At 46.6% G+C, this 26,351-nt stretch overlaps 1 protein-coding gene across 1 annotated transcript in view; it reads left to right on the forward strand.

The window, feature by feature from the left end:
• Msx (homeobox protein Msx) overlaps positions 1-26,351 on the forward strand; it is a 52,150-nt gene extending 25,799 nt beyond the window's left edge. Inside the window, exon 3 of the mRNA XM_076423082.1 lies at positions 1-26,351. Within this exon, the coding sequence (XP_076279197.1) occupies positions 1-246 (246 nt within the window). The 3' untranslated portion in view covers positions 247-26,351.

Here is a 26,351-nt window from a genome sequence, read left to right on the forward strand (position 1 = left end):
GTGAAGATCTGGTTCCAGAATCGGCGCGCGAAGGCGAAGCGGCTGCAGGAGGCCGAGATCGAGAAGCTGAGGCTGTCGGCGCGGCCGTTGTTGCATCCGAGTTTCGGCTCGGGCCTGATGTTCTCCGGAGTGGGGCCCCCTGGAACACCAGGAGTGCCTCCCTTCATCGCGGCGGCCATGGCTAGGCACACCCATGTCGCAGCCGCGGCAGCCATGTTCATGGGCCCCCCTGGACACAGGCCTTAATAAGGCAGAGCGGAGCCGCGCGAGCCCAAGTCGCTCGAACCCTAGCCACTCTGCCTCTTCAAAACGTGTACACAACGGAGGATCTCATCTCCAGAGACCACTGATCAACCCAGAAGATCCAGCGAGCCTGCAGATACCGCCTGCGCCATCGATTTTCCATGGGAAAGTGTCCCGAAGCCGAAAGCAAGACTAGAAGAGACTGCAAAACTTGAAGGAAGAGGATCCGAAAGCGGTCGAGATGCGATTACCGGAGGAAGCAGTATCAAAGCGACGATATGACCCCGAAGAGTTGGAAGTGCTGGATTTTGAAGGACTCGCTGGGAGCTCGGGAACTGCTGAGGACCGCGAGCGAAGATGAGTGAAATCAGTTTCAGACTTGGGATTGTGGCAGTGCAACCTGTGATACCTCTAGAATAATCTAAGATCGTCGATCCGGGTATCGAGATAACGAGACCTGAAGAAGATTTCGGAAAAGCAGGAGCCTAGTTGGAGGCTCGGTTCGAGCCTTGAATCGAAAAGGATTGCAGAGAAAAGTTCAGAGAGCAACGTAAGTGCGTGAGACTCTGTAACTCTTGAACGGTGAACGAACTTTGACTTCGAAACAATGAATTCTACAATCGCGTGCGCCGTCGCGATCCCTGGAAACAAGACGACGAAGAAGAAGAAGAAGATTCCGCGGCGTTTCGCCTCACGCCTGGAAACGTTCGTCGCAACGGTGTCCGAATTCGAGGATCTCGCGGCAGAGAGATCTCCGTGGATCGCGGATCACGAGAGGCAACGGGCGAGAGAGCATTTAGAAAGCATTTTCGAAGGCGTTGATCTCACGAGGGGACTGCAGCACCGATGTACATATTGTAAATAGTCGTGTAACCGCGGTGAACCGTGTACGTATGTATATATACGCGTGTACAGGAGGTCCGCGATTTCCGTGCGAGAAAACCGAGAAAAATAGGATAGAGAGACGGGAAAAAGAGAGAAAGAGAGATAGACCGAGGAGGACCGAGGGGATCGAGACTCGGGGAGAGGAGAAAGATCGACGATCGATCCCAGCTAGGCCGCGACTCGGCATTTCAATTGACCCGCTCCGCGTTCGGCTCGTTTATCTTCGGGGAAATTTATGGGTGAGATAATTGGCCGGCTCGAAAGAAATATCCGCTGAATAACCGATGATTTCTCTGGAACGATTCTCCGGCTGGGGACAGAACTCCCCCCGCCCCCTCGATTCGATCCTCGAGCCGCGGAGGGCTTGAAAATTGTTATTATAGAACTCTGTTTCGAACAACCGAAATTTCTGACTTTCATCTGCCTCGATTACGGTCCCCATTTCTGTTCTATGTAGTGGGTGCTACGCTGAATACCCCTTGAAACAGAATAAAATGTTCATGAAACGGAAAATAAATAAACTGAAATCAGAACCGTAACTGAAACGGATACCTGCTTGAAAATTTCGATTTTTCTTGACAGCTGTCTAAGATGAAGGTTCATATAACAGTTTCAGATAATATCCGAACCGATTCAAGCCCTAGCGGAGGATTCGATCGTTCGAGGATTGGAAACGAGACGCGAATAATTTTATAAAAGACGTTCCGCGATATTTCGAGCGAGAGAATATGGTGTTTGAAAGAGCAAGGACGCGATGATGAGAGAGTCGAGGAGTCGTGTGTATATATGAAAGAGCGAGAACGCTACCAAGTACCGAGCGAAATGTAAATTCTGTAGCCCTTGGCGTGCGACCGATCGATCGAGGGAAATCTGGCCCTTGACCACCGGGAGCTGAGGCTGCGTGCCAGCTCCCGGATGTACCTAAGCGCCCTGTATAAATGTAACATGATATAATTTATCCATGGAAGTATACCATAGTGAAATAAAAGTGATTTCAGTATTTACGCAGACGTGTTGACATTCTTCGGGGCGAGCACCCGCGATTTTACCTTCTTCTGTGGATCTTAGATTCCCGAAGATCCTGCGTCTCTGCTTTGAGCATGTTGGAGACTGTTTCTTAGCTGCCACTATACCTCTTGAACGGTACGCCATTGTAGTGGCCTACTTATTTATCTCCTGCTTAACCTGTTAACTATTAAAATCTTTATTCGCATTATATATTACTAAAAATTATCAAATTAATAAATATTTAATTAATAGACTGCGGATTTTATGAATTTACCAGAAAAATTGGTGGATGCAATTTGTGACGCTCACAATGGCCAATTCATGAAACATTAGCTCGCATCGGTTAATTCTAGAAAGTTTGCACTTTAACCCCTCTCGCAGTTAATTGTTTATTTTCGCTCGAAATTCACAGTTGATTAACAAAAGTGACAAAAGAAGTAGTGCTACGTACCAATAGTGTTTCCCGAGTAAGACAACAATAGAGCTTGTCAAGCGAGCCATCGCTGATCTTCCCAAATAAAGCCCGCAAGCCGAAGCACAGTACCTGATACAGTGGTTTCAACAACTTTCAAATTCAAAGGTAAGTCAACGAACCCGGATCATCGACAGGGGAGAAGGAATGGTGAAAACAATAATCCCTTGATCAGTACCGATCGTGGCAACGACCTTCTCTGATCGTAGCCATGATCCTGATCTGAAAGAGGCATTATGGTGCCACGTAACGAAACGATGGGTGAGGCAAGGGGACCGAAATGTATCGCAAAGTCATCGAGCGGCTCGCAAATGGACGGCAAGTAGTCGAGGCAGCGGTATAGGGCGGCCGAAAGTGTCCGGCAGATAATTAGAAATATGTTAATCCGGCGTAGCCGCTAATTGGTTTTTGACTAAATTTTTAATTAAGTCTTAAGCCCGGGCGGCGCGCTGATTTATCGCGCCGAGGCCCCCGGGGCTAATTATAAAATATATACGCGGCAGGGCCCACGCACACCTCTCGGGCCCCGGTCCGCGTATCTACACGAGCCCCCGTACCTGTGTACGCACCTGTCCCTGAATAATCTGTCCATGAGCGTCGACGCCGCTTCCTCCCGGACCCCGAGTCTTCCACTCCAATCAATGTCCCCCGTGTCTCTTAATTGTACGCGCCTCTCTCTTTAATGCTGCCAACGAGTCTCCCGGCTCGAAACTTATCGGGCTTTTATCTACGATAATTTCCCTTTTAGTACAATATTTACTCTTGTCGCGGGCAATTTAATCTCCGGCCAACGGAAGCTGATTACATTAAAGAGCAACGGTAATTAGGAACTCGGGGAGATCTCTGCGACACTGGTTCGATTCGTTTTGTCAGCCTCGTAGTTAGAGTCTAAACGAGCACTGTATAATTGACAGAAATACGTCACTTCCTAACTTCCAGTCGGTTACAACTGAACGTTATTTAATTATCATTTTTTCAGACAACTCTACAGTCACCGACTGTAAAACATTGGCAATCTGTAAATGAACTCGCCGTCATTTTTCCTACTGATTTACAGGATAGCTACCGATCAGGACCAGCAGATAGGACAATTAGAAAGTCGTCTCTCGGTTTGGCAGCGATAAGAAGAATCGCAACGATTTAAAACGGATCGAATTGAAAGCAGGTGGGAGGCCGACGCCAATGCGGAATCCACGTATACTTGCACCGGTCCTTTCCTATCTACACGAACGGTGTAGCCAGCCAGCCACCTTCTCCGGCTAAAACAAGAAGGCCGGAGATCCGTTCCACTGGCACGTCCGATCAAAGAGCCTCGCCGCCTTCTTTGAATCCTTTGGCCGCTCGTAACTGTCGTCCCTTCGTTCGAGACCGGTAGCCTAATTGTTGGTACCGCGGCGTCCTGGTCACTAGAACTGGGCCAGATTGCCAGAAGTTATCCTCTCGCGCTAGAACCACCAGTTTTCCTATAATTCCACTCTGGGTCTCTAAAACAGCAAACTTTCATCAATCTGGTACGGTTCTAATGACAAGGCTACCGGTGATCCGATTGTTATCATCGGAACTGGTACGGGTTCTCTTTTGCTTGGATAGTACCTTTCGCGTCAAGGCGACGGTGAACCGAGGTTATGACCGTTTCAGAGCCCGGTAGCCTAATCGTCGTCATTAGAACTGGGCCAGGTCAGTGCAAATTATCTATACGCGCTAGAACCTGCAGCTTTCCGATGTTTCCCGTTTGCCCGGATCGTCGTTTTCACGCTAAGGCGACGATCGATCGAGGCAGTAACTGTCTCAGCGACCGGTAGCCTAATTGTCATCATTAGAACTGGGCCAAGTCGCCGGAAGTGATCGTTTCGAGAACGATCAACGTCAGAGACGCCAGGACTCCCCAGTCCTAACTGATGATTCGCTTTTCGGTTAGATGGTCGTTTTCACGCCGTGGCGATGATTGGCCGACGTGGTACGCCTACCATGAATAGGGTATTCGTCAGTGGCGTGACTAGAGGCCACAAAATCCGATTGCTCGGAGTCGATTCTGGCCCGGCGAACAGACTTTCCCCTCTTTATACGGAACTGGTGGCCGGTGATCACCTACGCGAGAGAGCCTATCGAGAGAAATATAGAGGAAACGTCGGAGAGGAGACACGGGCCACGGAGAGAAAGAGAGAGAGAGAAAGGAGGGGAAGAGAGAACTGGCAAAAGAGACCCTTTAGAGCCGGCGATTTACCGTTAAAGGGTTTACAAACAGGCGCCAGGTATTTGCTACCTCCACGGATCGGAAGCTCTGCTGACTCTCTTTATTCCACTGCCTCTCTCTCTCTCTCTTTCATTCTCTGTGTGTCGCTGCTTCCGTCTTTGTTTCTCGTGTGCTCTTTCTTTATCTTCATCTCTGTCGTACCACAGCCGAGGTCCGTTTCTCCGGATCCCTCTATGCCTCGGCTCTTACACGCGCTCGCTCGCCGCTCCCATATAGATGAAATTTATGTACGAGGCCGACCGATCCTACGCATGCGGCCACATTGAGCGCTGACAATTAATTAAAGAATAATTTCTTGTCTTCGCGATACCCGGAGGAGCGTCGCCAGTTGGCGGCCAATTATGCCTCCGGACGGGAACGGAATACCAAGCAGGCCTGTCGACGACATCGAACCCCTTCGGATGTCTGGTTCGTGCTACCGCTCCTCGGCCGTCTCCAACCTCTAACCGTCGTCCTCGTCGTCCTCGTCGGCGTCGATGTCGTCGTCGCTGTCTCGCCGTCTTCTTTCCGCGGAGAGCGAACGGCCCCGAGGAACGCCGTTTGATTTTCTAAACGCTGGGATTTCATAGACGAGAGCCTCTAGTCCCCGTACTCTAATCGTGCGGCTTCAACGCCGCGAACCATCATCCATCCATAATCGAACGCTCTCCTGCTCTGCGTCTGCACAAGCCCAGATTCTCAAAGTTAATAAAGTTGATTCACTATTGAATGACAAATCATTCACTATTGAATGATTAACAATAGTTCTCATGAATTCTGGAATGCATGGCTTTTGCTTCCAACACCTCGGTTGAACAAGTGGTACAGAATCTAGGCAGTGTCTGATAAAAAATGAAGTAAAATAGTATCGGTTATGAACTATAAATTTACCAAATATTGCTTAGCAACTGTTATTTCCTTCCTCTTTGTCCAAACACCGTTCTTCTTTCAATTTTCTTCCAATTTTTATTGTTGTTGGCCTTTCTTCAGTCTGTAGTCTGTTGTTTAGTTCGTGATCAGTCTATTATCGAAGATTCGTGCAGTTTTAATCATCCGTACTTTGCAGAAAGAGTTGATTCGTGAGATAGAAAACTGGTCATTTGACCGTGGCGGGTTTAGCGTTAGTACCGATGGCGACAATCGGAAGAAACGTCTCGGTAACAAGGCACCGAACGGCATTATGACGGGACGGTGTAAAAAGAAACGATACCGCTTCGGGCCGTGGCCGATGCTCTACGCCAATTACCTCGGCGAAATAAACGGCGACCCGCGAATTTCGATTTCCTTATGGGTACCGCAGGAACGACGAACGATCGAGGAGGAATTAACAACCGTGTCATCGGCACGGTGATCTAAAGGCGGTTTTCACCGCGCGATCCGTTCAGATCCAGGGTCCCGAAATGGTTCATAACAAGATCGGGAGGTTTGTGTGCTGGCTGGACCGGAAGGCGGTCGACGATGTAAAGGGAAGAGAGGGAAGAAGGAAAAAATTCACGGTTAACGCGTGCATCGAAAGCAGGGCTCCCCTCATTCAGTTTATCCAAATTAATTGGTCGTAAATTAAGCGGCCGGTCTGACGAGCGCGGCGAGACCGAGCGAGAGAGGAGTAGATCTTGGTCGGGGACCGGGGTCCGGGGCCTTTGGGGCCCGGGGCGAGTGGGAAAGGGACGAGGAGAGGAGAAAGGCCCCGTCGAGAAAAGGACGCGGGTACGTAACCAGGACAGAGGGAGACAGAACACACCGGTGAGCACGAGGGAAAAAGGGAATTAAAAAGGTAATGCTGTCCGGGGGACAGTAGCGCATCGACACGCCATTATGTGGCGGCTGGGACTAATTTATACAAGAGAAAGACAAGGATGCCGCGGAAAGTCAATCGTGCCAGTGGCCGGGGACCAACAGAGACCGAGAGACAGGTAGGTGCCACTCGACCGCCCGGGACCGAGAGAGAGAGAGAGAGAGGGACCAAAAGAGTGAGACAATGACAGGGAGAGAAAAAGAGAGAGGGAGAGGAGATCGCGGGCATTACTTAAAAGAGGGTTCCTAATTGGGAGCCAGCCACTGTTTCGACGGGTGTACCGATGCTCGGATTCGTGTCCTCTAGAAGGGAATTAAGGAGGAAGAAAAAGGGATCGTGGATTCGGGGAAGGAAAGCTTCCTTTCGGGCCCCGCCACACCGGGCCCCCGCTCGCTCGAATGCCAACGTCAAACTGCGCTGAGTATATCTTCCACTCGGCTTGATAAACTCCGAGAGGCCGCTTATTGCCGGAATCAATAACCGAGATACGCCCGAATTCGTCGATCCGAGCCGAAACGAAATTTCTTCCCCGAAGCGTCGTCAATTCGACCAGCGACTTAATCGGTGTCAGCACTTTGCATACAATCGCGCAATTATTTTTTATCGAGCCAGACTCGAAAAACTGTTAGTCCCCTCCGCACGACACGGCATAGAAATCCGTAAGGCCGGATCTATTCGAATGAAAATAGAGATCTCTTAACGCGTTAAACACTGCTATGTCAGTAGCCGGGGACCGACGGTATCGAATTTAAAAATTAATAAATTAAATATTGAAAAAATATTCACCATCTAGATACATTTTATTGCAAGTCTTTTGCTTGTGCACAAGCGTATTTTTGCACTTAATATTTAAATAATAAGTAAAGTGCTGATAACGGTGACTGAGATTATTGTGGTAATTACTCAATTTCAGTGCCTTCGAGTATATTCTTCAAAAACAGTTAAACGAATCCAGATCGGCTTTGAGCATCATCGATTGTACAGTTACGAAAATGGTCGGCCTCCCACGGTTCCAAGGGTTAATTGTTGCGCGAGATAAGCGGCGTCCGTCGACTGAGTTTCTGCCGCGGAACCAGCGACGAAACGGGGGATCGGAACGAGACCTGAATAATTCCCCGGTATCGGCGAGTCTCGGATCTGTCTCTTTTGCACACAATTATATCATTTCTAGTCGAATATATATCTGAAAAGACGCCGCTCGCTCGAGGAGGAAGCTCTCTGTAGCTGCAGCACGTACGCGCGGGATAAGGACTGCGCGCGGAAAGGACAAAAAGGACGAAAAAAGAGGAAAGAAAAAAAGGGGGAAACGGCGCGGCGAGGGGTATCGATCGTACGGGAACGATCGCCATGTCAAGTTCGGCTTTCGAGGGAATCGCGCGCAAGTAAAGTAATCGTTTCTCCCGAAGCTTACACGCGTTACCCATAAATCGAGCGCATCGGTAGGCAGGTACGCGGATCATGTGCCGTTGCCGGTAATTGCCGGCAAGATGAATCGAGACGAAATCCCGTTTCCGACTTCGTAGGAAATTTACGAAGCCGCCGCGTCGTCGCGTCGGTGCTGCTTCGGCTTCTCTGGCTCTCGCAACCGCGGAACACAGCGGCGAACAGCGAACACAGAACACAAACCGCTCCGCACCGCTCTGAACCGCAGCGCAGTCGTCGGAACGTTTACGGCGGGAAAGTTCTCCGGGCAAGAAAGTCCCCGCGCGCGGCGAATACCTGCCGATGCAAACGGCTTCAAAAACCGCGCGGGTATACGTGCTCCTAATTAGGTACGACGCGACGGCTGTTCTTACGCGCACGAAAACGATAGAACCAGATCGGAAACGAGCCGTCTCCTAACCGGGACCGGTGATTAATTCCTCGTTCGCAGCCGCTACGCGAGCTGACACTGATTGTGAGATCTTTAGTTCCGAGCTTTTCTTAATTCGTCGTTCAACAACTCTTCAACTTGGTTCGCGTCGTCGCGAGTCTCCACACACTCGCCTTCCCCTCGGAGTTCTTAACCTTTCGGGGACAGCGATGGTTTGTCAGTTTACCTCTGTATGATCGACGTCACGCGATTTCGCGCACGTTACAATAATCTCTTGATGATTTCTAATGTTTTCCTAATTATCTTCGAATTCTGTAAAACGAACAATCATTCATGAAAACACATCGCGTATCTAATAATCCGTCCTTCTGTTATAAATTTTGGAATACTCCTCAGCTTTCGGGTTCGACGATCAGCGAGGTGATGTTTAGGATCGTTCAGAGGTGGGCATTATTTGGCGAAACACATATTTCAAATGCTATTTAATATTTTAGATTTTATTTTGCTTAAAGATAATAGTATTTTAAATAAGATATACAATTCCGAAAATAAAATGTTTCTATTTTAACAATCTGAACCTCAAAATAAAATATTTTACTTTTTGCATTGTTATAAGACTCTGAGAAACCGCATGAACACTCATAAATGTACTAAATCCGTACCAGTATTTTCAGCAATAATATTACAAATATTTGCAATATATTTTCAAAAATATCTCTCTCTCGAATAAATTATTTTATTTTAAAAAATTACTACATCAAATAAAATATTTTATTTTGAAAGTTATATAGGATTATTTATTATTTACTAGTTAAAATACTATTTTCCCCAGCTCTGGGACCGCTGCTGTATTTACCAATTTGTCAAAACTTATTTTTGAAAGTACAGGGTGGCGCAAAATGTTGAAATAAAAAAAGTTATACAGAATTCAAACCAGACACATCATTTTGCGCCACCCTGTACTTCTTGTAGACACGTTAATCTTACTATTGTTCCTAATGCAGCAGTTGTTCAAGGTAATTAATTGCACCACGCATTGGATATACTGATTCTTCTATTCGTTCTAAATAAATGCTACAACTGTTCCATGCACATCATGAGATGTTCAACATTAAAGATCCAACCAAGCAACAATAAAGATTAAATCTAATCGAAACGTGTCCGAGACTCCGAAGCATAAATCGCTGTGATAAACCAGGCGATGCTGCACGTTCTTAATAACGGTTACAAATCGCTGAGAAACATGCACTTTTACGATAAAAACCACCGACCGATTTTCGAGAGTAGAAACTCTTCAAGCGGCTGCACCTCGACCGAATGATTATGAATATTCAGCTCCCTCGGAAATACGACTGTGTGCCTCTCTGTTGAACTCGTAGAGAACATCGGAGAAGGAGAGTTCGGTGACTATCGGGGATCTCTGAATGCCGAAACAGGAGAGATAAAATATTCTCGAAGTGGGCGTTCGCGTTTGTAATTTCGGAAGGTGGCCCTCATGGTCCTGGAGCATCGGGGGATCGAGATCGCCGCGGTGATAACAGGGCTGCCGCTTGTTATCGTCGCCGAGCATCGAACGACGAAGACGAATCTCGCTCGATATACAATATCGATACTGAAGGGACGAAGCAGCCGTAGGACGGAATCCGAGGAATCTTTCCCGAAAATTTCTCCATCGGCGTTGTGCACGTTGGGATTCTTACGCGGGCCCTGGCAGGAACAGCCAAACGATGGCGTCTCCGTAATAAAAACTTTTATTGCGCTCGCGTTAGGACTCGTAGCCGACGAAATTTATTCAGCCGCAAAGAATCCGATGTCGAACTTTAATATACCAGGCATAAAATTAAAAATTATCTCCGCATAATGCGAGCCTGTCTGTGGAGAGGGCAGCTTATCCCTCGTTAACTAAATTACAACTCTCTAACTACCCGTAAAACGACTCCCTAAAAAGTTATAAATTTCGGATCGCCGTCATCGGCCCGATACAGGACCCGAGCGAACCTTCGTGCCGCCTTTCGACCGACAATTTGTCACGATTCCGGTTATCCTCTGCCATCCGCCCCTCCGACGGCGTATTATCTACCGCCATAATCAGCCTGTAATTCCCTAAACTCCTGATCATCGAAATATTCGTGTCGATCATCGTTAACGTTACCGCGCCGGCGAATATTCACCGCGCGACCACCAATGCAAACGTGGGACCTGATTCGATCGTGATCGGCTCGTTACGGTACCATAAGCTCGCGAGCCCTTATACTAAGGTGGGTACGCTTCGGATTGCAGGGAGATGAAGTGGTAAACTTATTGGAGGAAAAGAATGATATTTTTATGAATCTGGTAAAAATAAACTATATATTCTTTAAGGATATAAATGTACATATACACGGTGTCCCAAAATTCCTGCACATCCCGTTCCTGAGACCATTTGAAGCGACATTTTCCTTTGCAAAAATGGTCGACGCGGATTTGTTTAGGAGTTATTAACGAAAAACACGGACCAATCAGAGCGCGATCTAGACGCGAGTTGGCACAGTCGGCCAATAGACAGCCGGGCAATAGATTTCCGCTACTACAGTAACGAATTAATCGCGTTTAATCTTGCCTGTGACAGTGTGTACACACCAGCTCGATGATTAAGGATGTTCTGGAGGTATATAAAAACGCAACAAAATTTTTTAAAATTTGACAAGATATAATTCTTACTAAATTAATGCAATTACCAAAGTTTGGGTTCGATTCACTGCACCGTTTATGGAGAATTCACAAAATTCCACTTCAAACCCTATTTAAACCTTGAAAAAACGCAACTAGAAACTCCAGTTTCTTTTCATATGTGATAAAAATTATGTAATTAATTATGTTCAAAATTTATTAGGATTCACTAAACAGTTACAGAGCAAAAAAATTATAAACTGTTACAAAACGACATATTTATCGTGTTGTCTCTCACTAGCATGGAAACGCGACAAGCGTAGACCACTGAATATAGCTACAGAGGGTACAGTATTCGCAGAAGTTTAATGCAAAATATACTCATGAATTGCTTTCATTGCCATGTATTGATGGATTTCGAATTTCTTGTACTTTTGTCTCCCATTGTACCTCCAGAACATCCTTAACGGTGCTTTCTTTTCTTGAACCTAATTTCGGTTCGGAAAAGAAATATTCTCTTGCGATAGGTATGCCGCGCAACAAACTTGCCTTTACTCTCCAGAACGGGTCGCAAAATTTGAAAGCCAACTGCAAGCGATGCAACATGACGAGTTAAAGGAATTCCGACGATACGGACTCCTACGCAGCAAATTTCACTGTAAAATTATCCTCAGCCAGGGACCGCGTCCTCGAAGACGAGTCCTCTGTCCCGTCCGGCAATGAGCAGATAACATCGCAAGCAGCTCTTCTCCCCAGAAGCCCCGAAAAATCTACATAATCCGCCGACAGGAAAACAAAATTCCAATTTGACGATAAAGCCTCGTCCCGGAAAGATTGCTTCTGAGAACCGGAGGAACTGTCGCGAACGAACCGTTCTCCTTCGGTCGGTCGCTATCAACGAGATGCGAAATTACAAATTCGCCGACGAAGATCGGTCGTCGGGAGAATTTCGAATTCGAGGAAGAAGCTGGTCTGCTTGTCGATATAATTTGTCGACACGGAGATCGTTGCTGTCCCCGTCCGATGATCGTCAGTGGACCTCTCTACTCGGCGACGCGGACAAAACCGAGAGAGAGAGAGAGGGAGAGAGAGAGACTGTCTCTTTGCTCGGTCGCGCGGAGAGTGGCTCTCTCGCCGCGTAAGACGATTGTCGCGCGGAATGCTAGTTTAAATAGGTGTTTCTCCGCGAACCACTCCCGGTATTCGAGAGGCAATTAGCCGGCCGGGACCCCGTGCACCTCCATACAAATTGAACTGGTCTCGGTGCTCGCCTGCAGACCACGTTTCCACTGGCAACCGCAGAGACGACGCTCGTGACCAACGCCAGCCGATAAAAACGCGTGTCACCTAATGCTCCCCATAACTACCGGTCGGAATTTTCTAAGGACGATTGTGTACGTTCAGTGGGAACCCGGTGCACCTCGCTCTGCCATTCCTTGAACGCTGGTCCTCGAGAAAATGCCACATTCGCCCTGTTGTCGCTATAGTTCTCAAGGAAAGCTTGATGTGTATCGAACTTCAAAATATTATTTTGTAACTGGCCGAGATGAAACTCCGACCTTCTCCTGATTAACTGAAAGTTAAACTGGCTGCTCGTTCTGGAGAAAATGGCACTTTCTCCTTTCGAACTTCAACTATCGATCAACTGAAAGCATCTTTAGATTTCCAGGCAACTGGTAGATCTCGAGAAAATAGCACTTTTGTAGTTCTCTCGGCGTGGTCTTCAAGACATTATTATTTTGGCTAGCTGAGACGAGCCTTCGAAGAATAGACTTTACCGACCGATCCTCCAAGGACCTCTGAAAGCTGCTGATGAGCCGAAAACGCGGTTGCACGATCGATCAAGCGTCGACTCTCTACCAAACAGCGACTAGGTAAGATCTAGGAGAGACACGCGAAGAATCTAGTCTACTTTCGAGCAATTAAAATACTAGTGCAACGAGGAGCCCGAGGCATGTATGACGCCTATCCGGCGTCTTCTTTCGCGCGTGCTCGTTAGGACAGCTGTCAGGTCGGGATCCTGACGACTTTTCATAAAGACCAGATATTTCACGCCTGGTTATTACAGAGCCGGGGTGAGATCGCCCCGACATAGCTCGATGTTGCGTTGGCTCGCGTCTCGTCGATCGGTCCTTGGGCGAGCGCAAAACCGCTCTTGCAATTAATCGCAGCATGGGAACGGTAGCCCGCATATCTAATTGGAGGCCAGCAGACGCGTGTAGTTCACCGAGTCGACAACTCGATCCGCGCCGATAGCTCGTGTCGGCTGTGAAACGTGAAATTAAAGCCGTCGGCCTCGTTAACGACGGGCCGGTTATATCGCGCGGAAAATCCGCTCGCGGAATGGTTGCTTGCGAGCCGAGTATCGCGATTTCACTGGTTCTAGCTCTTAAAATCGCGGGGGGTGGAGCCGCATTGGAGCGTTAGGACGAGCGGGGGTGTGGGCCACCGGCGTAGACGTTAAATTGGCGGCCGGGAAGATTTAGGAGGAGGTTTCGCGGCGTTTTATAAAGTCTCGCTCCGGAGACCGAGCCCGGCAAAAACCACCGGAATTGAGAGCACTCTCGAGGGTAATGCGGCATAAACGAGATAAAGTACGTTTAATATCGTTGAAACAGTTATGGCCGCGATTACCGCCTCTTGGCCACCTCGGGCCGCCTCGCCGCGTTTTGTATACAAATGCGCTCGCCGACGCCAAGTGTCCACCGCCCGGCTTAATAACGCGTTATCGGGACCCGGGAGCGGCCGCTCGACCTGAAAACTGCACGGTTACCATCCAAACGATAACACCCGCTCCCAACAATTACGGGAAACGACGAGATCCTGCTCTATACTCGCGAATCGAAAGAATTATGGATCGGTCGACCGCGTTCCGTTTAACCCTTGTCCTAATACGACGCCGCAGTACAACGAAACGCGTTTTCTTCGACAGCAAAAAGCCCGTTCGATGCAAGAGTGGTGGTAAATCAATTAACTCCATTGATTTTTTGTTTTCGTACAAACGTGATTGATTTATAGGCAATTTTCGAAATTTGATTCGATGTGTGTTACAACGTCAACTTCGTACTAATCGCGATAATCCCTTAAAGGGACATTCGTCGCCAGGCCCGTATCAAGTGATCGTCTCCCTGCCCATTCGGATCATAAATTTAAAGTAGCAAAATATGAAAGAATACCACAGCTTATATTTCAATAATATTAAACTTTCCCTAAAAGCTCCTTTTAAACTTTTTTCTTCTCGAAGAGTAGAAGGTATTGATGTAAAAACAAACTTTAACAACAATCTTCTTTGTTATAAACAATTTTGCGGCAAGTTTCTCTTACATACAAATGTCCACCGATCCAGTGGTGTAGATTCACCCCTAGGGCGGATGAGCATTACTTTTTATACACCCTGTACAAGTTGTTTTGTCTTGTACGTCCCTTCTCGAGTGTGTGCGTGTCGAGCTATGGCACTCCGTGTCTTTGGTGTGTCCGGTCTTCTTATCAAGTTAGATCGAACAATAAGAACGTGAGTATTAAAAAGGTATCCTTATTAAATCGTATCACTAGTATACGGAGATAGATTACTCGGACCATACACTTCCACAAGTTTCAACAACGTACAAAAAGTTTACTTTTCACTTTAACACGATACTTTCTGACCCAGGAATTACAACTTATTTTATTCTGAATATTCAGTCAACCTTTTTAACTCGAATTACGTGCTTGTTGTTTTCAAACGATTCAACGATGGTATCCAGAGACATCGAACACAGAATTATCGATGAAGTGTTTACGTTTATGCCAGCGGATATTACGAGGGTCATCGCGTGCATTTCATTTATGCGCTGTTTATTGGTACGCAAGGTTCAGGTAAACACAGCTTAATACGAATCTATTCTCTCTGTCGTATTTATTTCACACTCTACTTGCCTCGTTATCCCGGAAAGTACTACACGTAGCTAAACCTTCATCAAATTAACAATACAATTCAGTATGTTTATCTTTTCATTGTAAACTAACATTTGTTGCAGCAGCTTAACTATTTTACGTTAACAAATCGATATTAATACGTTCGCTACCACCATTTTATTACTACATACCTATATTCACTGTTAAATTGTTTCATCCAATGCAACGCACTTTAACAGAAGAAAGACATGGATTCCTCAAGTATATATGTATTATACTGTAAGCTGCGAACTGCACAAAATTAATTTCATTATATCTTTAAGTAAATTGTAAAATTCTGAGTGTCACATATTTGTTACTATGGTAGTTAACATGATGAAGGGTCGAGGACGACTCGGTGACTCGTTGGAAACATCTCTGCAGCTTCACCGTGTATGTGCGAAGATTTAACGTCTCTGACGAAGTAAAAACAGGTACAGTTCGTTTCTCGAATTTATTTGACCTACATAAAAGCACCATTCCAGCCGTGTTCCAACAATCGAGAAAAATTCCTGCGTATCCGATGCTATCGAGATTTGGGAGTAGGGTCCGTTTGCGCAAACAGTACTTGGGCGTAAAAATGGTCCGGCAGATCCGGCACCGGCCGCTTGAATATTCATAGGCGCGGTCATAAACAGCCCAATAAATTGGAGAGAGCGAGTGTAACGCTAAACGGTTACACAAGGAATTAACGGCCGACTGGAGGCGAAAATTTACGGGACGGACTGCCGAACAAATTAACGGAAAAGAAAGGGAGCGAGACATTTCGGAGGAGAGAGAGAGAGAGGGAGAGAAAGGGAAGCGGTACAGTGAGACAACGGAGAGAGGAGAGGAAAGGTGAGGAGAAGGCAGACGAGATTGCGAGAAATCTCGACGATACCGGTCGAAGATCTGACCGTTCGACGAATAGCTTCTCCGAGGAGAACCGATCTTCGGAGCAGTCCGTCGTCCATCCAGCCTCGTCCTCGTCTCTTCGTTGTCGTTGTCGTTGTCGGTGTCGTTGTCGTCGTTCGCCACGGAATCGGGTTAACGTCCGTGTTATTTTTGCTGCGAGCTGTCAACCCGAGAATCCTTGCGCTAACAAGGTGCCGCACCGGTCGAGTAACCGAGTCCGTTTTTATCAATGGCCCTTTGGGAAGTGGCGGATCCCCGGCCCTTCGCCAGCGAGGATCTAACGAGGGCCCCGCTTTTTGCACATTAAAATATCGACTAATTGCCCCAGGATTCTGGCGGCGTTTTTCTGGACCCTCGATCACTCCCCGTCCCCCTTAACCTCCGCGAAACTGCCATCTACGCTTTGGAACGCGATCGGCCGCTCGAATATTTCCGAAATCTCGGACTCGTCTGCCACCGGTGGCGAGAAACTTTTCTTCCGTCGTTTTCTTCCTCGATATTCCCCCCCACACTGAAGATGCATCACCTTGGATTGCTGTTCGTCCTCTGCACTCGGCAGTCCCCTCCAAGAAAACATCTCGAGGATAGCCAGCAACTGTCTGAGGGGACACCGAAGATGTTCTTTTCCAGATGATATTGAAATTAGATCGTACAATACATCTAATTAGAGCAATTAATTTCGTAATAAATAATGAATACGTTTAGGTTCATGCTGGCCGATCTGAGAAACGTGTGCGCGTGCAAAGAGTTGGATCGAGTTTCAGGGGGAATGTTCGTCGGATGATGTTTGGAAAGTGGTTTTGACAGTGAATTTTAATACTGTTTTGTACGGCGAGTTTAATGAATATACGTTTGTGACGCTTATGCAACGATAGATTAGCTCGATAGTGGACCAGCGTGCGGGACTAGTCTACGGACAGAATTTTAATCACCATGTTCTCTCCTTCGTTCATTTCGATAACGCCGCTAAAGATACGACTGGTTAACGAGCCACACGCGTTATTCGATCCGGTGATCCGTCGTCACCGCGTGCTGCGCATTTTTCTCCTCGGAGATGATAATTCCGATTGGATCCACGAATTTAACGAGGCCGTCGAATTCCAGGGAGGTCTCTTGCGGCTTCCTTTCCCCTTTCCTCGGAGTAGCTGGCTGAAAACTATGTCTCTTTTATCATTATATTTACAGCAAAATAATGGATTTATTATTTTCGATTTGTTACAATTCCCAAAAAAGAATAATCAATTATCTATATATCTCCTGTCTCATACAATAGAAGCCGACAATGTTTATTTTGCATAAAAATCCGCAGTCTTGTTATTATTTCCTGCCCAATTTCATTAAGTTTCTACAGTTTTGTGTAACGCTCTCGGTGAGTCGGTTAAAGATCGCGATAATTCTTCGATTACACCTCAACAAACCGAATGCAAATTCAGAGAGCGTGCAACAACGCTCCGGGAATGCCCCGTGAAACAATCCAACCGATCGAGCAGATTTGTGGAAGAGCCGGAACGCATTACCATACTCGTTTCCATGGTGCCGCGTCCGAAAAATGTCCGTCATCCGTGGAATCCGGTCGCGCGATTAAGAAATAGGCCGGCGTCCGCGGCTTTCCAAGAGCCCTCCGCCAATTAATACTGATTTCCTAACTAACGATCCTTTTTCTCGCCACGAAACGGAAACTGGACCGCCGCGAGACCCGCAAGAACTCAAAATACTGCGCTCTGTTCGCAAACCAGTCTCCCGCGGCGAAAAGGAACGGTGCTAAACCACTCTTAACACCGTACTGCACTCGTCGATCTTATCAGTGCCGATAGAAGTCTTTAACGATCAGCCAGGAACAGAAGCAAGCAGAAGAAACTTTATCTAAAATAAGGATGGGGGGACATTTGAAGACATTTTTGTGGTTCCAAAAATCCTTTTGGGGAATCAGAAAGAGGATCCAATAGTCATAGGACCTCTACCATTTCCTGATCTACTAACACCTCCAAAAAGAAGGTGCCTCTCCGCAGAAATCTCATTTTCTAGTTTACTGATTAGACTTCAGCGACGAAGTGCAGAATCTCAAATTGATTTGCGGACACGAAATCAAGAGGTCCGCCAAGAAAACAGAGGACATTCTAAGAGTTTCATCATGTTGCTACGATTTCATCTGCTCTGTGAATGAAATGACACCTTTTGAGTGGCCAGGAGTTTAATTCGAAGATCCCAGAAGCAGTCTGATTTCCTCGTCTGCTCTCGCTCGCCACGAAAAAGAATTCATAGCTGCAGTTGAGCAGTGCTCGCCACAGAAATTTCTCGTAGCAGCTCTAGTCTTCCGAGAAGATGACTTCTGCGAGCGCTCAGGGAACGCGGGACGCTCGTTAATCGTTCAGCGAGAGGAGAGTCGAATCGAGAGTATCCCGGCAAGAGAAACAAATCGACCGGGCAAGAAAATCGTCGCGGTCCGTGTCGGATGCAAAACACGATTCACACTTTCGATTCGCTCGGACACATACCGGTTCCGAGTTATCGTTTTCTCGGACTGAGGCGAGCCGAGCCGTGGCAAAGCTGGGACGAGACGAGGCGAGGCGAGGCGAACGCGTGCGCGCGCGGGCGCACGCAAACGGCCGGGGGCCCGGTACGTGTAAGCAGAGGTCATTAAGGGACTTCCTACATTCCCCGACTTCCCCGCCACCGCAACCGCAGCCGCCGCCGCCACAGCCGCAGCCGCCGCCGACCGAAAGCTCTAATTATTTCTTGCTCGGCGGCGATCGCTTCCGCGCGCGGCCAAGTACGACTACAGGTGTAACCGTTTACGGGAAGACCGGGAAGATCGCACGGTTAATTGGAATCCGATAAGCGTATGCCGACGTTTCAAGAACCGTTTCTTCAACCGGGAGACATCTAAATAGTCGGGACTTTCGAACCGGCCACAGTGTCTCTCCTGATCTTGAAAGAAAACGCGACCACTCCGTTCACGAAGCCGCTCTATTCTTCCCTAGGATATTGTATTCCGCTCTATCCTACTATATGTATTCTACTCTTAGGAACATTGTCTTGTTCTAGGAGACCTCATTCCATTCTGAGAAACATTGTCTTGATCTAGGAGACCTTATTCCACTCTGAGGAGCATTGTCTTGTTCTAGGAGACCTTATTCTACTCTGAGGGACGTTGTCTTGTTCTAGGAGACCTTATTCAACTCTGAGGAATATTGTCTTGTTTTAAGAGACCTTATTCTACTCTGAGGAACATTGTCTTCTTCTAGGAGACCTTATTCTACTCTAGAGAATACAGTTTCAATTTAAGCTACCGTATCGTGCTCTAAGATACAGAGTCTCACTTCAAGCTATTTTCTTGTCGACATAATTCTACTGTACCCTGAACTACTCAATTTTTCTCCAAGTACCAAGGCTGAAGTAAATATCGAACTAAAACGAATATAGTGTCTTCTACCAGAATCTGTTGATGCACAAAACGGGCCAGACCAACAGAACCTCGCACACACTCAATTAATCCTGAACGTTCCCAATTAAACAGCATACTCAAACCTGCTCAACCGTCATGAGCAGCCACATACTTGCATTCAAATCGTTTATCGACAGCGTCTCGGGTGACAGGAATTTAAATGAGCGCGTTCGTCGAATGTTTCGGTTTTTATTTTTCCGGTGGTGTAACACAACCGTGGACAAAGTTGGACAATTTCTCCCGGTGGTTTAGCCCGGTTCATCGTTTTTCCTGCAGTGTTATAGGTTGACACAGAATAACGATCGGCGTTATTTCATTTCGCAGGCTCGCCAGTACGTCATGCATTCTTTACGGTGCTTGGTGAAAATTAAAGCCGGGAGATCGCGCGATTAAGGCCGGTAATTGAACGGGTCGATTAATTTGCCGATTAAATGTCGTTACGTCGGCGTGAGATAATTAAAACGGGAAATAATTAAAGCGGAGCAAACTCGCTGTAATAATAATCGACGCGGTACGGCCGGCCGGGATGACGAGGAACGGTTAAGCCGATTAATTAATAGAGAAAGCTCTCCGCGCTCTGCCTCTCTCCCGCCCACCCTGACAAATCGTACCGGTCGACCTTTGTGCTTCTTAATTTTTTAAGCTCATCGAGCAAGCCGCTTTATGCACAATTCATTAACGGGAAAAATTACAAAACTCTTCGCTGCGTTGTTAAGAAACGAACGTTCGTTTTATTCGACGGGATTACGATCTCCCTCGTAGATACTTGCAACGAGTTCCTCGAACTTCCTAGAATCTAGTCGGCGCCGGACGCAGTGAAAGTATTTCGAATACTGTTTTAAGTAAACATAGTTCTACGGTTGGCGTGAAATAGTATTTCACCGCGACGTGATTTATTGAATGGAATAACAATTGCCCAGCCAATATACACTTTGCAGATCGTAACCGAATGTATTCAAACAAATAGGTTCATTTTTAAATGTGACCTTGAAATCTCGGAAAGTATGACCCCGAGAAAAAAATCCCACCGAGGCAAACGTTGTTTTCCCCCGCACGCTTTCTCGCGTAATTAAAAGTAGCGGAGATGTTTCGGGTGAAAACGTAAGGTGGCTCCGTGTATAGAAAGTTAACGATCCGAAAATATGAACAAGCGGACAGTCTTTAACGTAACAGAAAGTCCGGATGAGGTTTCTGTGACATCGTGTTGTCGGAGCCACCTTGGGCCCGCACAAAAATCTGCGTGCTCGGCCGTCATAATTAAAAAGAAAATGATCTTATCGGGGCGATGGATCGTTAATTTTCTATCCGATAATAAAGTTCCGTCGTGGCCGAACGCGGCGTGGCGCGGCGCGGCGTCGCGTCGTCGGCGTCACTCGATGACTCGATGGTGGACGCGATGACAATCTCTCTCTCTCAGCTCTCGGCGGCCAGGACCGGCTAGGTGTGGTCCTACGTTCGAAGCCAGCGGGTTTCCAGGAACGCGAGCCATTAGACCTTCCGGCTGGTGTTATAAATTGTACATCGTTTAATTAGGCTCTCTTCCCGCCCGTGTCCGGACGGCTCAGTTATTTACCATTTACTACCGTGGCCCCTTACGCGGTATCTTGCCGGGAGCTACTGTGCATCAAATTGGATCGGGATTGGGGCCCCTGAACCCCTGATGCCCCTGAGCACCGCCGGACCCCGAAGGGTCTCCCAGTTCCTAGCAGAGACGATCACGCCGTCGCCGAAGAGCAAAGGTTAGGAAACCACTGTGCATGGAAAGTCGGCCATTTTTGTCACCGGTGAATAGAAGAACGTCTTCCACAGCCGCTCGGAACATTCCTCCGACCGGAACATCGATCCTGCTATCTCGACTCGACGATAAACCGAGGGAACAAGCGTTCCTCAGCGTCAAGCGAGAGTGTTTTCTACTCTACCACGATTAGGATGGAGTTATTGGACCTGGATCGGTCTACAGGCGCTTTCACGCCCCTCTGGAAAGTTAGGAACGGATTCTACTATTTAGATACGACATCGTTGCCCTATATTGGACGTGATCCTTAACCTCAGAACGACGCACAGCCATTTCTTAGCATCGACTCAATTAAACCTTCGTGTTTCAAATACGATTTTGTACATCCCAAACATTTTATTTTCACTTGAGACGTCTTCAGAAATGCTGACTACGCGTCTGTAGACTTTGTATGTGGACAAAATTAACCCTTAGCTACTCTAAATATTGTTTATATTATTGAATATATCAGTATCTAATCGATTACTGAACATGTAGGTATTGTACGAGGCATTATATCAATTTCACAAGTTTTTAAAAATCATAGGGAATGTTCTAGGTCGAAAGAAATGTTTAATTTTCGAGTTAAAATCGCTCCGAGTGCATAGGGTTAAGACTTCATTGTGTAGTCGTCAACCTGGTGTTCCTTGTTGGTTAACCATGAGTTATCCAAGTCCGCGCAATTTTTAAAGTTTTATGTAAGACTCTTGTTTCTTGCAATTGATACCGAACATTTTTATTTTGCATATGCACCCGCTGTTTACTCATTACCCTACACGATATAATTTGATTATGAAATATAAGGTTGTCCCTTCACATCGTCCACTCAATGAAATTCTGATTTTTGTGCAGAACAGTCTACAAAACTGGAAATCTGCGCACCCCAATTACCGAGTGGCTGTTCCAGCAGGAGAATGTCTATTCGAATATACGTTAGCGGTGAAACGCTGATGGTAGAGCGTTTATTGAGCAATTCCGGTTTAGCGGAAAGGCCGGGATACAGAGCGTCGAGTACCGAAACGTCGAAGCTGCCGGATAATAAACTAATTTGATTCAATCGCGAGTAGCGGCACGAAGTATTTCGATGCCTCGTTAGCCCGCCACATCTTATCGATACTACCTCGGAGAACGTAATCAGGGACATTCTGTTGATAGCTAATTCCGTGTTAGGCTACGGTTATACTGGGCGCGATCTCTCTCGAAAAAAAATCGCAAAGGGATCAGACGGCTTTTAAAAACGATACGAAAACAAACAGATTTAGACAAAAATTCATTTTGTCTTATAATTTACAAACATCATGTATGCATATATTAATAACAATTTATCCCTAGAATTTATTTCTTCCACGTACACAGATTTAAACTCCTCGCATTATCACATCGAGTCTTCGTGGAGATTTTGACTTATGATGAAGATGATTAATTTCGAACAGAATCTACTATATGTTATTAATGAATTGCGGATCTATATGTAAAATAAAAATGGTCTACATCAATTGCAAGAGATAGTAAACAAATAGAAGATTCTTTCCGTCTTTAATAATCTTGAGAGGTTAAAAATAATATATTAACGTTCTTACATTCTTTGAATCTTTGTACAATTTTAAACTGCACTAGCTCATTTTTGTTATAAATGTATAAAACCCAGAGTCTGGTTATTAATTTCATTTTAATCGAACTAAAATTGTATTTTGCTGTTGTCGATACATAGCCATTAGAAAAGAGATGCATGCAGTGAACATAAGCTTCCTTCTTTTTCTAATTCTGAACGATAAAAAAAGTTCTAATCACCGCCACCGTAAAATCAATCGTGATGAAATGAGTTACATCTGTGAACTGATAAAAAGACAATCTGCTCCGGGGAAGACAGAGTATCGCACGGGATCGAGAATCGCGTCTAGTATAACCGCAGCCTTATGCGAGTGCCTCGCCGTTGGGACGAGGTAGCATCATCGAGTCCTCGCCTAATGACTTGAGTCGGTGGAATTCTCCGCCGCGGCGGATCGCCGCGAAAATGAAGAAGTCCGCGATTCGAAGGCGGCTCTCGGGCCCGTCTGACAAAAATGCCGGGGCTTATCTCCATCGATGGGATCGAAATTAGTAGCGCGCGGGCTCCGCGGGCCTGGCCGAATAAAAACCGGAAATTATGCTCGCAATTAGAGGGGATACCTCAGCGGTGAAATGGGCCCGGTGGCGGGGTGATAAAATAATCAAATTTAATACGTTCATTTATTTTTTGTCCGTGCCCGCGATCCCCGAGCCGCTTAAATTATAGCTAGTTAGGCCCGTTGACAAAACGAATCGCGCGAAAGACTCGCTTCCGCCCCTTCGTTCGATCCGTAGCGAATAAAAATCTCGAGGATGTCAATTAGCCACCAAGCGTCCCACGCTCGATCAAGATCTTTGTCTCTCTCTCGCTCTCTCTCTCTTTCCCGCGACTGATCGTCGAAAGGTTAACGGTCCCAACCGATATTAATTTTTACTCTCGCCCAGGAATCCCAATGCTATCGCAGCCTCGTTAACGATCCCACTAAAATTTTCAATAGCAGCTCGCTCTTCTTAAAAATCTATTGCCCGAGAAGCCTCGTCTTCGTCTCTCGGGCACGAAGAGTAATTTTGGGAACGTTAATGGACCCAGGGGTGGCCGCAGGGACACCTCTGATCTTGTATACGTGCCGAAAAATTCATTTTAACCTGCCGTTTAAACTTCGCTTAATTTATTCTTCTTATTCAGGAACAGGAGAAATGTTATTTTCAACAAAGTAAATTTATTGTTAAATATTGAGAGACATAGAAGCCCTGACGTCAGGAAATTAATCGCAGTCTAACGATTTTATTAGTCGTTCTTCCTCAACTTTGGGAACGAAGGAAGGTATTTATACGCTGTACACCAGCCGAGCGCGTGCAGGATGCAGTACTTTTCAGAGTCAATGAGAAATGTGTATCAGATTGACAAGAAACCTTGTAACTAGCAGTACCGAGCGTTAGCGTCGACAGCGAACGAACTATGAAATCGCGGGTGAATTGAAAGAGGCGGTAAGAGAGATCCTTTCGAGTAGTCCCGGTGTTAATTGTATCGTCGGCTCGTTAACAAGCCGCGTTACCTTAAATTTTCATAAGCGTATCACCGGTGCTTGTTAGGTTCCATCGGGGGCAAACTAATTTGGCGATAAAGCAAGCGGCGGAGCCGACGAAACGAGGCCCGAAGAGCGCCGGAGAACTGTTTTAATAACTTTATTGGTTCTGGCTCGGGCCGAAAATGCTCGATCCGATATGATACAAAAATAGAATCTACTAATTACCGGGATCGGAGCGGCTACACGGTTTCTCCTGAGGCAGAAAATTAAGGAGTCCCGGGGACCGTGTTAGCGCCGGTCCCCTCGGGGCCGCAGTGGCAAAAATTCCGGCCTTATCTCGGCCGATGAAGTCGAAATTAGTAGCTGGCTACCGTACACGGTCCCGACCCCCCTCTCTCTCTCACTCTCTTTCTTTCTCCTTGGTCGTGCTGGTGAGAATTGGTGATGCCGCTCAGTGGTAGTGTCAGGCCGCGCTGCCAATGGGAAGGGAACCTCTCGCTGCCATGCCGGCACGCCGCTCCTTACACACTGGACCCGAATCAAGATTTTGCTGCTCACAATCCATACAAGCTACCTTTTCAAAATTTAAAACGAAGCGGGGCATGTGTCCCAATGTTTCATTTTAATTATTTTGCCATGAGTACCTATCCCGAAAGTTTTGGACTTGCGATCATTTCTCTATTTTCGTTGCCAACGAGTCGCAAAAAATGTTTCAGCGGAGGCTTGAATGGTATCGAGTGGAGAATATTCTCATGTTATTAGTTTTTTCGTGAGTGGACGCGTGAAGGTCATATAAAGGTCAACTTTGTTTTTTTAAATGGAATGAGGTATTTTTTAATACATCAATCGATGCAGCTGGACATTCGTAATAAAAAAAGGTCTGTATATGACCTTTACACGTCCACTCACGAAAAAACTAATAACATCAGAATATGCTCCACTTGGTACCATTCAAGCCTGCGCTGAAACATTTTTTGCTACGAGTAACAATAGTGATGGGACACCGTGTATAACATCGACTTAAGGTCAGTGGGGTAATAATTGAGCAACGTAGGAAAACAGTAGGATAGTGTAGGATAATAATTGATCAAAATATGCACATGTATATGAGCGATCGTGATGTAATATAACAAAGTCTGGCTTAACCCAGACTGTCATGGAGGCTAGACTTTTAACGGGTTAAAACGACTCGGTGATTTCACAGGATTAGAACCAACGACTTTAGCAGTATGTGCTGGTTGAATTGCTATTTTTTGGTAGTTTTTTTCCGGGAACAGGGATGGCTTGATGGTTAAGAATGTGTGGGCGTATCGATCGGTAAATTACGCCCCTAATTCGAGCGTTGATCGCGGTTCCAGGGACAGGCGAACAATGCTACGGTGGAGCAGCGACGCGAGACCGCATTGTTAATAGCGGGGTAATAACAGTTACAGGCGACGTCGGTAGCGAGCAACGATCGGCCGTGCTGGTGGTTGTAATCTCGGTGGTAATGGCGCTGGCCGAACCCACACAAATCTACCCCCAACGACGGAGGAACGAGGTCGCGCGAGCGCGAGCGCGCTGAGAGCGCACACGTGGACATCCGTAAGTGTTGGATTCTCGGTCGTTGTTAAGTAAATTGGGTCCCAACCGGTTTCTTATTTCGTGGCCACTGTCTTACTCTCCGCGCGAGCGCTCGTACGCCCGGCACTCACCGCTACCAGCAAGAACCGATCGGGGGACCGAGCGGTTCCCTTCTTCGGGCCCGTTCAGGGCCGTACCACCGAGTCCCTCCCCCCCTATACACTCCTCTCTGTCCGAGACATCTGCGCTCCCACTGCAGCAGAGCAGGGTTAAATTTAGCTAAAATCTGCTCAGTTAAATTTAACAAGGACCCCAAGTGTCCGACTTCGATTTTGATAATCTTTTGTGAGACGATGGTATATGGATCCCTAATAATGTCTGCATATATTAGGTGTAGTTACTCAATAGTTTTAAAGATATAAACAATTGAACTTTCACCTGCGTACACGGCTAATGGAACTTCGAATCTCAACAAGGTATGAAAGTGTAATTGTTTATAACTTTAAAACTATTGAGTAACTACAGCTAATATTTTGCAGACATCATTGGGGATCCATATACCATCAT

This window comes from Lasioglossum baleicum, chromosome 5 (assembly GCF_051020765.1).
Source record: "Lasioglossum baleicum chromosome 5, iyLasBale1, whole genome shotgun sequence".
In the NCBI taxonomy this organism is placed as follows: domain Eukaryota; kingdom Metazoa; phylum Arthropoda; class Insecta; order Hymenoptera; family Halictidae; genus Lasioglossum; species Lasioglossum baleicum.